The 11,000-nt window shown below is 33.5% G+C and overlaps 1 protein-coding gene and 1 long non-coding RNA gene across 2 annotated transcripts; one reads left to right on the plus strand and one right to left on the minus strand.

Annotated features, from left to right (window-relative positions):
- Positions 1 to 851: 851 nt before the first annotated feature.
- LOC120577153 (uncharacterized) lies at positions 852 to 1,111 on the minus strand. Its single transcript, XR_005643206.1, has 2 exons — positions 1,055 to 1,111; positions 852 to 953 (listed from the first exon to the last, which is right to left on the minus strand). It is a non-coding gene; the product is annotated as an uncharacterized lncRNA (long non-coding RNA).
- A 5,255-nt stretch (positions 1,112 to 6,366) lies between these two features.
- On the plus strand, positions 6,367 to 10,437 carry LOC25498476 (receptor-like cytoplasmic kinase 176). Its single transcript, XM_024770627.1, has 6 exons — positions 6,367 to 6,706; positions 7,681 to 8,003; positions 8,381 to 8,516; positions 8,657 to 8,799; positions 8,897 to 9,020; positions 9,756 to 10,437. The coding sequence occupies exons 1-6, from the start codon at positions 6,655 to 6,657 to the stop codon at positions 10,199 to 10,201; spliced, it is 1,224 nt and encodes a 407-aa protein (XP_024626395.1). The 5' UTR covers positions 6,367 to 6,654; the 3' UTR covers positions 10,202 to 10,437.
- The last annotated feature ends 563 nt before the right edge of the window (positions 10,438 to 11,000 follow it).

Below are 11,000 nucleotides of genomic sequence, written 5' to 3' on the forward strand. Positions count from 1 at the left end.
TATGTGATATAAAGTTCCGGTACACGTCGGTTCGTAGTACTAATATTACCTAATTAAGTATATAAGTTATCTTAATATTGCAAAAAAGTAGAAAAATTATAGTAATCTCCTGCAACAAAGTAGTGACATTTTTAGAAACATTTTTTTTATATTCATTTTGTTTTAGTCAGTGTTATTTTGCAAAAATATGTTCTCTTTCTCCAAGCTACAAAGAGATTTTCATGTAAAATTTATTTACTTCATTAAAGCTTTTTCTTTATCTTTTATCTCCTACTCAACTTCTTTATCTTTCTTCGATCTTCACCCATTTTTTTCGATTCATCGATTTTCACGAATTACAGGAGAATTTGTGTGAACCAATTTACTAAAATACCACAAACCGGTACGCACATACCAAATTGCGGTTCACAGCATAAATCATGTTTCCTTTTCTTATATATTATCTACAAGAATTTGATGCAGTACCCGTCACTTTTAAATTCAAAACAATATGTTTGGTAGGAAGCATAGAAAGTTCTATAATAAATAAGTAGTTAGTCCAAAGAAAGTTTTATAAATAAGGTAGAACTTTGTCACCGGTAAATCAAACAAGTAAATAAGAATCAAAGTATTTTCTCAAAACAATATAAGTTTTGCTTTTATCAAATTTTTTCTCCTCAATTCCTTCCGAAAGCACATTATAACCTTCACTTTTTTCAATAGACATACCTCCTTAAATTTGTTTTACATATACTCTAGATAAAATATTGTTGGTGCTATTTTTTTATGATAGGCTGTTGTGGTTTTTTTTTTAACAAACCAAAATGGAATTTATTAACCACCTTTATAGGCAATCTTCTCAGCACAATGTGTGTTAAAAAGAAGCTTTAAAGTTCAATACATAATACAAACAAAAAGAACACACTTAACCAACGCCCAAATAGTCGAAAGACGCTGCCACCAGCCATAAAGACCTGTAGAAACATTAACAATTTTTGTCTTCAACCACCAAAAAGACATATGTTTTACTGAATCTATAAGTTGGGAAAAATATTTTTTCCATAAAATTAAAGACCTTGTTGTTTCTTTCCTGCCAGATGACCCAAACACAAGTAAACCAACATCAAATGAAAAGAGCGTCTTTCTTTCGAGCCACCTGCCATATTAGCATATAAAATGATCAAAATGATCTAAAATAGAATGCGGGTCAACTGAAGAGATACCAAATATTGCCAAAAATATTACAAGTCAAGAGCAAATGATTTGCCGATTCCATATCCCCACATCCAGCTAGACAAAGACTCGCATCAGCAGCAATAACATCGCGCCTTGCCAAATTATCTTTAGTTAGAAGTCTATTTTGATGAAGCCGCCATGCAAAAACTAAAACCTTTAAAGGAACATTCTTATGCCAAACCAAGTTGGAAACTGCAGACGCTTGTTGCGATTGCAAGCTAGTAAGGAAGAGATACACACCACATATTGAATATCGACTGCCCCTGTCTAACTGCCAATTTCATGAATTTGCTAAGTCATCCCGCACCTACAGGTTAGTAGGAAAAGTGCAACACTCCCTAACCAACTCCTCCTCTCAAGCCAACAAACGACATCTCCACCGCCAATCCTCCCCACCCTCATCTCAACCCAAAACAACCATATATGCAATTGAAACCCACCTATCCTTTGCCAAATCAAAAAGCCGTCTAAACCTAATCCAAAATGGAACTTCCCCCAACCACCTATCAAGCCAAAAATATGTATCTGCCTCATTACCCACCCTACGCACCACATTCTCATTGAATCAACTCCCTCCCTGAAAACCGACATCATCACGAATCCTCACGATATCCTTCCACCAACTCGACCCTCCCAGACCCCCCTCCTTCACCCACCCACTTTATACTTCGTACCTCGCCACAGACGTACAATACAACAATCCCCCTGATCCACCAACATCATTTTCCCAACAGTGCAACATTAAACTCACTTAACCACCTCACCCCCATACCTCCTTCCTCCTTACTCAAACAAACATAATCTGAATAAACCTAGAAAATTTACCTATATTCCTCACCCCCACCCCAAAAAAGACAACATAAAATAGAATCGATAGAGGAAATGATACCTGAAGAGGCTTTGAAGAAGTAGATAGCATAAACATGAAAAGATGATGGTACATACTTCAACGCACAATTTCATCTTTTATTTCTAGCCAAAAGTCTTTGAAAAAACTAAAATTTATACCATCCGGACCAGAACTCTTAAAACAGTCCCAGATCTCCACTTTAACTTCCTCGAAATTGAATAGTTTAATCAAGACATGAGACAAACTACGAAAATGTAAATCATCCACCACATGTCTGATCTCATTCCTAGCCTTAAAATGTTCAAAGACAACACTACGCACGTCAGACGCCCCCTCCACCTGAACACTGTCAACTATAACAAAAGATGGATTATGTCCTCTCCAGCGGATAGATTGTTGTGGTTAATGTTATAAAGTTACGTGGTCCTGTATTGTATATACCATGGTTTTAAACTGTGGACCGCATCACGTGAGACTTGTGTGGTAATCGGTACATGTTTCTAAATAGATGCGGAATTGCTTATTCAGATCCTCAGACTCAAAATAATCTTTGTCACTTATCACACACAAAAAAGAGTAATCTCTGTCACACAAATGTAATTGTTTCTTAAAGTTAAATACGACTATTGACAAATCATATCATATAATATCAGTTTTAATCATCAAAACTAATAGTAGCAATAGATTCTCCTATGTATTTTTTATTTTATTTTATGACGGGAACAATGTGTCTTATTGAATATTGTAATTAAACATTCACGCACATGCTAGTGTCTTCTTAACTAGCAAGTGGAAAGATTTCAAGAATTGAATGATCTTTTGAGTGGCCTAAAATTCTAACATCAAATTTAGCTGTCAATTTTTTATTTGTGAACAAGCTAAGTAAATCGTAGTTCAACTTTAGAGAAGAATTAATTGTGTGAATCATAGTAGCTGGTTTCACATGTTAATGTTAAACTTCGATGTTGTCATGATGAACAATACAATTCTTTTTTTAAATTATTCCTTAGTAAGACTTTAATTCAAAAAAATAAAAAGATTATGTAGTGAGACATGGTCCAATCTCGATACACAGCCAAAAACAGTGTAATGTATATTATAATTTTTTCAAGGCATGATTGTATATTATAATGTATAAATACACGTGATTGTGTATACCGTATACGACACGGTCATCTACACTAGTCAACTAAACATGTTTCTAAACACCAAAATTGCTTGTTCAGAGCATAAAATTCCAAGTAATCTTTGTCACAAAAATGTATTTGATTTTTTCTCTCGTAAACAATATAATTGTTTTTTCCCCTAAAAAAATGGTTTGTCATAAACTAAACACGTCTAACGTTTGACAAAGCATTGATGTCAAGTTCCAATCATCAAAACAGGGACAGACAATGCATGTGCTTTATTTGAATATTACTGTATTTAAACAAACATTCACCCACATGATAGTTTTTTTTTTTTTTTTTAATAACCTACATGACAGTATCTTTTACAACTAGTAACTTAATTAAATGAAAATGTTTCGAAAATTGAATGATCTCTGAGTTGAGTGGCCTAAAATACTAACTTCAAATCTGTGCCTTTTTTTTTTTCTTTCTTTCTTCCAACAAATCTATCATTCATGTAAAGGATTTTAAAAAAAAAATATTGACAAGGTAAAGGACTTTTTTTTTTTTTTAATAATTATGTCACTATTGTTAGATTTTCATAATTATCTAAAACGAAATTCTACCTAAATATTAACAACAGAAATGATAATCAGTTATGAAACATATTATAATTGAAATCCAAATTGTCCAAAATATTAGGAGAGAAACAAATACTTATTATGAATTCGTTAAAAAAGTCACACCAATAATAAACTTGATGTGTGGATCAAATTAATCAAACAATTAAGATTAACGTGGGTAACAATTATAATGATAAGCAAAACTTTAAGAGAGAGAGACCACAAGAGAATTTGTTTATCCAGATACTGATCTAGTCTGTGGTGAGAGCAGCTTTCTGTTTCACTATAATGATCAATAACTTTACAAAAGAGATATCAACGGGTTACAAAAATCAATCTTCAGACATACATTTCTGTTTTTCTGCATCAGCGTAATCGGGCACCGATTATATCACTTCGGGCGCCGATTTTTGTTGAGACAAAAGTCTCCAAACTCAGCCAAAATTGGGCCCCAATTTTGCCAAATCGGCTGTCGATTTTGGCAGTCCTGCAGAACTCCAATTTTGAGTCATACAACAACAATACTAACTACCATAATATAATTGAAATCCATAAAAGTCATATCCAAATAAATCACTTAGTTTCCATTAGTTATATTGTCCACTAATTCCTTAGATTTTTATGTAAAAATGCACAGATTCCATATTCTAGAACAAATCCTACTCTCATCATATAACTTCTTTACCACATCTGCTCACAAAGATGTGGAAACTCTTAGTTTATTTTTTACCGCATCCAGACAGTAATGCAACGATCTTTACTCATTTGATATTGTACTCAAACTATAAAACGTATTGTTTTAGGGTAACAGTCTTGCATTCACACTATTACATATTTGACCTATGCAATAGAGATTTGAATCTTTTTTAAGTTCGCTAGAGAAATAGCATGAAAATGAATTGAATTACCTAAAACTTGAAGTTTCTTTGGATAAAACTTGTGTAATTTTTTATTTAATTTTAAATTGGGGAAGCCATGACATCCATGAAATTCCAAAGAGATCCGCCATTGCCTCCAACTACTGCTCTTTTTTGAAGATATTGAAGCTCTTCTAAACTCTCTAAAATCACACTTAGATTGTGTAAATTTTTTATTTAATAGACTTTTTGGTTTAGCGAACCAAAATCAATGAATGTCTAAACTCCTTTCTATAACTTTCGTCCATTACAAAAACGATCGAATATGCAAAAATTATAACTGCTCCTCTATGAAGGGAGTTTTGTAGATAGCTACTAAAAAGAGGGAGAAAAAAAACCTATTTTAAGATTAATTTAGATTGCAACTGTTCACTTGGCTTGCTCCATCATTTATAAGAAAAGTCTTCCATCCTCCGATCACTAATATAAACAAAAATCTAATTTTTAGATATATTCAATTAATGATGTATATGACATATAATAAAGAGTACATTCATCATTAATTCAATGTATTTAAAAAGTAAATTTTTGCTTATATTAATAACTGAGGGTGTACATCATTGACGACTAACTTTCCACTATTAGTAAAAGGAAAAAAAAAAAAAAAAAAAAAAAAAAAAAACTCATTATCTAGTAAGGATTATATGTTCCGTAGCACACAACTTTGACATTATATATTCCGGACTTACATGACCCGACAAACCAAGACCCAATAAGGTAAGACCAAGTAAGGATTGGTCCACAAAGGCAATGGAACAGATTAAGCTCTATGGTCATAATTATAATCAAAACTTTATATTTTCGATTCTTTCATTAAATAACATAACATATGTGGTCTTTATTATAGAGCACATACATCATTTAATGAATAAATCTAAAATACAAAGTTTTGCTTATAATAATGACCGGAGGGTATACTAAAATACACATAATTAGCAATTTAAATTCCTTAAATTAAACTAGTACTCCCTCCGTTTTTAAATATAAACAAAAATGATTTTGTATGTCCATTCATTTAATGATGTATGTAGTTCATCCGGATCTAATGTTAAAGCATACGTACCCTTTTGCAGACGAGTCACCTATTAAGAGTCGAACATCCTCAAAACCTTTTCCAGACGGTAAGCCGTAAAGTGTCACAGCAACAAGGGAAGTCAGCCTTCTGTAATTAAGACTTCAATAAAAGACTGAAAGATATGATTGATATATTAAATTAGACATTATAAATTATACCACCCTTTCCTAAATCTTTTAAAAAGATATGTTTGATTAAATGAAGACTTCGCTTTAAAGACTATTCTTCACTCATTAAAACTGAATGTTTTCTAGCTTTGAGTATTATTTATGATTGAGTCCTTCCCCTCTGGCTAATTTCCAAGAGAAAGTAATATATGTGAACTGTTTACATCATTAAATGAATGAACATACAAAATTATTTTTGCTTATATTTAGAAACGGAGGGAGTACTAAAATAAAAATACACATAATTAACAATTAAATTCATTAATACCCTAAAAAAAACAATTAAATTCCTTAAATTAAACTAGTAAAAATACACATACACATAATTAACAATTAAATTCCTTAACTAAAAATGTTTGTTGGATTGAAAAAGACAAAAAGAAAAGAAACTTAGGTAAAGGTGAAGTCAATCTTCTATTCTATTTCTACTTTTCTCTTTGTTAGCAAAACTAAGTCCAAAAAGCTACAACCCATCATTATTAAAAGCCTCCATTAACAAACTTCCTCTTTTGACCCTTTCTTCTTCTTTCTAAGATCCTTCTCATCAAAACTTCAATAAACAATAAAAAAAAGGTGTTTTTATTTTATTTTATTTTCTTCTTATTTTTTTGTTTCTACCCTTTTGTACCCATTTCATGAATTTTACTTGCATGATTGCATCTGAAAAAGCCTTAAACTTTTATCAGTGATTTTGTTTGATGGGTGCTTGTTGGAGTAATAAGGTTAAGTCTGTGAGTCCTTCAAACACAGGTTAGTTTTGATGAATCTTCTTATACTTCAATTTTGATTCTTTTTGTAATGATTATTATTATTATTATTATGAGAGAGAGAGAGAGAGACTTAAAGTTGTGAACTTTATGGGTAATTTTGTAATCATTTTCATGTACCTGAATCTATGGAATATTCTTGAGATCTTAGGAAGTGAAAGCTGCTATGATTTTTCTCAGATTTTTTGATCTGTGCTTTTTTAATAAAGGGGTTTGATTTTCAGATACCCTTTTGGATTTTAGCTTTTATAACCCTTTTAGAAACTTTACTTGGGGTCAATTTGGTTTAGGAGTGAATTTTTTGGGATAATTTCAGTATAATTTTACAAATAATTTATAAATGTGTCTCCTAGGATTTTGATTCTGTTTTAAATTGATTAGATGAAAGGTTTTTCTTTTCTGTGATATAATTTGGGTTTGGGAAATAAATTACTGTGATTTGAGTCTGAGGGGATTTCTTGTTGAGACAAGATAAGTATGATTTGGATTTTTGTGAGAGCTCATGGAATTTGGTATTAACGGCTTGTTTGGATTGACTTATTTGAACTTATCTACTGTCATAAATTTTGTGAGACTGTTTAGGAGAACTTTTGTATGACTTGGATTTTTGAGAGAGTTGATGTGAATTTGGTATTAATGGTCTGTTTGGATTGGCTTATTTGAGCTTATTGTGAGAGTGTTAATGAGAACATATGAAAACAGCTTATGATAATATAAGCTGTTTTCAGCTTATTTCCATAAGTTCTCTAAGATGGTTTATGAAAACAGTTTATAGCTGATACAAAAACAATTTAACTTTATTTTATCTTTGCTATAGAAATAAGCCCTTGTGCTATAAGTTGCACATAAGTTGTTTATCCAAACATGGCGTAAGAGTGATTATTGTGTTTGGTTCAAGGCCAATGATGGTTGTGATTATTTTTAAGAATTTTTTGTTTATTGGCATTTTTTATGTAGGGTTCACTTCAAGAAGTGTAAGCAGAAGTGGCCATGACATCAGCTCAACTAGCAGGAACTCATCAGCCTCTATATCGGTCACTTCTCGAAGTGAGGGAGAAATCTTGCAATCTTCCAACTTGAAAAGCTTCAGCTACAATGAAGTAAGAGCGGCTACGAGAAATTTCCGGCCGGACAGTGTCTTGGGGGAAGGTGGTTTTGGTTCAGTTTTTAAAGGCTGGATTGACGAGCATTCACATGCTGCAACCAAACCAGGAATGGGTATTATTGTTGCTGTGAAGAGGCTTAACCAAGAAGGGCATCAGGGTCATAGAGAATGGTTGGTAAGTATCATTTCTTCTTTCGGCACTCCTTAAGTTTCTCTCTTATGCTGATGCTGATGCATATTCTTTCGGCTTTATATTATAATTCATTGTATATTAACAAAGTTCTAGGCAACTGATAGTTATTTAGCACTTAGGCTTTAGATTAAAGACATGTCCAATGTCCGACACATGCAGTTACATTCAAATTTTTCCATTTTTCAAATTATTATCAATGTCTGTGTCAATGTCATTATCGTGTTGCTTAAATCCAATTACTAAAACAGTTCACTTTGGGTGTACTTAACTAGTCGTACTGAAGTTCAACCGATGTCCATTAATGATTGTGTAATGCATAATTTGTTAACAGTCTTCATGTTTTGTGCTGTTCGGTTCAGGCTGAAATCAACTATCTCGGGCAACTTCAGCATCCTAATCTCGTCAAATTAATAGGATACTGCTTTGAGGATGAACATCGGCTCCTGGTTTATGAGTTTATGCCAAAGGGAAGCATGGAAAATCATCTATTTCGACGTGAGTATCTACTATTTCAGTTGAATTTATAAATTCCTTATTCCTTCTTTATGCCTGTAAAAGTTTTTTTACCCTCAATAGTGACTTAATCCTATATGTTCTAATACTAACGTCGCTTGAAATCATCATCTTCAATACAGGAGGTTCTTATTTTCAACCATTCTCTTGGAGTTTGCGAATGAAAATTGCCCTCGGAGCTGCAAAAGGCCTTGCTTTTCTCCATAGTACAGAACCTAAAGTCATATACCGTGACTTCAAAACTTCGAATATACTGCTCGATTCTGTGAGTACATAATTTCAACTTTAGCATGACCTTTTTGTTGTTGAATATAATGTATTGAGTAGTTGCTTACTTAACTTCATGTCCTGGGGCTTTGCAGAACTATGATGCTAAACTTTCTGATTTTGGGTTGGCAAGAGATGGACCAACTGGTGATAAAAGTCATGTCTCAACTCGGGTCATGGGAACCCGTGGATATGCGGCACCAGAGTATCTAGCAACAGGTATTAACAGCTCTGCTATTTCCTCCACCGGTTTTCTCTCTTTAATTATATGAAGCACTGACATGGACACAATACTGAAACGTAGACACTAACAATAATGTGAGAAAATAAATTAACTGAATGAATCACACATGGCAGCGTCTGACACCAACATGTGTTGGACACCAACGTGTGTTGGACACCAAACACGTCTATGATCAAAGGTGTTGGTGCTACAGAGGTCATTAACAATGTTGTTCTGGTTGATAGACGATATTATCAAAAGACTTTTTCTGGTCACTTTCTTTTGTCTTATACGCAAATTTTCTTGAGCTGTATTTACTCAGTTATTCTACCAGCAGGGTTATTTACAATACTATAATACTCCCTCCGGTCCTATTTATAAGAGAAATTTAGGTCAACAAAAGTGAATGTATTTGGACTGAATTTTTAAATAGATACATCAACTTTTGTTGACCCAAAATTCTCTTATAAATAGGACCGGAGGGAGTAGTTCCCTGAATCTTTAAGGTTTTTACAGAATAGCAATGACGAAGGTTTTCACCAGTACCATTTTACTTTTGATAAATTTGCACAATCGTTAACTTCATCATGAAATCTTCTCTTGCAATTTTCACCTAGTTTTCTGCCCTCTCATGTGATTTGATTACATCTAAGCGGCTTTATAGATTTCCATATTAAGTAATAAGTGATTCCAATTAAACTTTCATCACTGAATAATTTTTGTTTTGCTAGGCCATCTTACTGCAAAGAGCGATGTATATAGTTTTGGAGTAGTTCTTCTAGAAATTATATCAGGAAGACGTGCCATAGACAAGAACCTGCCATCCGGAGAACACAACCTAGTCGAATGGGCCAAGCCTTACCTATCCAACAAACGCAGAGTTTTTCGCGTAATGGATCCACGACTCGAAGGTCAATATTCACATAGCCGAGCTCATGCTGCGGCCGCCCTTGCTTCACAATGTCTATCTGTGGAGCCCAGAATAAGGCCAAATATGGACGAGGTTGTTAAAACATTGGAGCAGCTTCAGGAACCAAAGGACAGTCAGAAGAAAGGTTCTGATCACCGTGCACGCAATTCCAACCTCGGCCTCAATGCATCCGGCAAAGGTAATGCGGATGCTACTAGAAAGGCTTCTGCTTATCCTAGACCGTCTGCTTCTCTCCTTCATGTTTGAGTTTTTTGTGACGCGGCATATGTAACGTGAACGCAAAAAAGTTTAGAGGTATAGGTGGTTGTAATGTGAACCGTATTTATGTAAGCAATGTATAGTTTCTGCTGTTTTTTGTATGGTTGTATTTTGAGGCACATTAGAAAATTCAGTTCTTGTGGTCCTTAAGTTGTTTATTGCTGTTGAACCATGTCTATATAAAACTGTAGCATTGTCTATGTGGATGATGTTCTACTTTTTGATCTTCCTTGTAAGGCTAAGTCTAGTGTGCACCACCAAGTGGTGAGTAGCGTGCGTATCCAGGACCGTAGTCCAGGGGGTTCACATTTTGAGTTCTCGAGCTTCTTCGGCTACTGGTACAAAATAAAAATTATAGGAGTTTAAAGTGTAAAATATATAGGGGTATATTAGTTTTTCTTGTGATCTGCCCCTCGTCGTAGTGAACCACACCATTGTCAAATTAATTACAAACTGATCCCTCCACTTTACAATATTTTTCCAAATTTCCCCACCTCCCATAACCTTGAATCTCCTTAATAGTATATACATCAAATAACCTTAATCATAAACACCATCTTGAACCAAAAACACCAGAAGGTAACACAATATGGATGGATTGGATATCTCATCCATAAATTTGATTTTATTTAGTGGATGATGAAAATATTGAATTTTATTCTTAAATTTTTAGTGAATTATAATTGAATTGTTTTGATCCATGTATTACCATCCAATCCAAATTCATTGAATCAATCTATTTGGTCACCCCTATTTATGAGATTGTACATGTTTTTGGTCTGTAACA

The sequence above is a fragment of the Medicago truncatula genome, chromosome 7 (genome assembly GCF_003473485.1).
Source record: "Medicago truncatula cultivar Jemalong A17 chromosome 7, MtrunA17r5.0-ANR, whole genome shotgun sequence".
NCBI lineage: Eukaryota > Viridiplantae > Streptophyta > Magnoliopsida > Fabales > Fabaceae > Medicago > Medicago truncatula.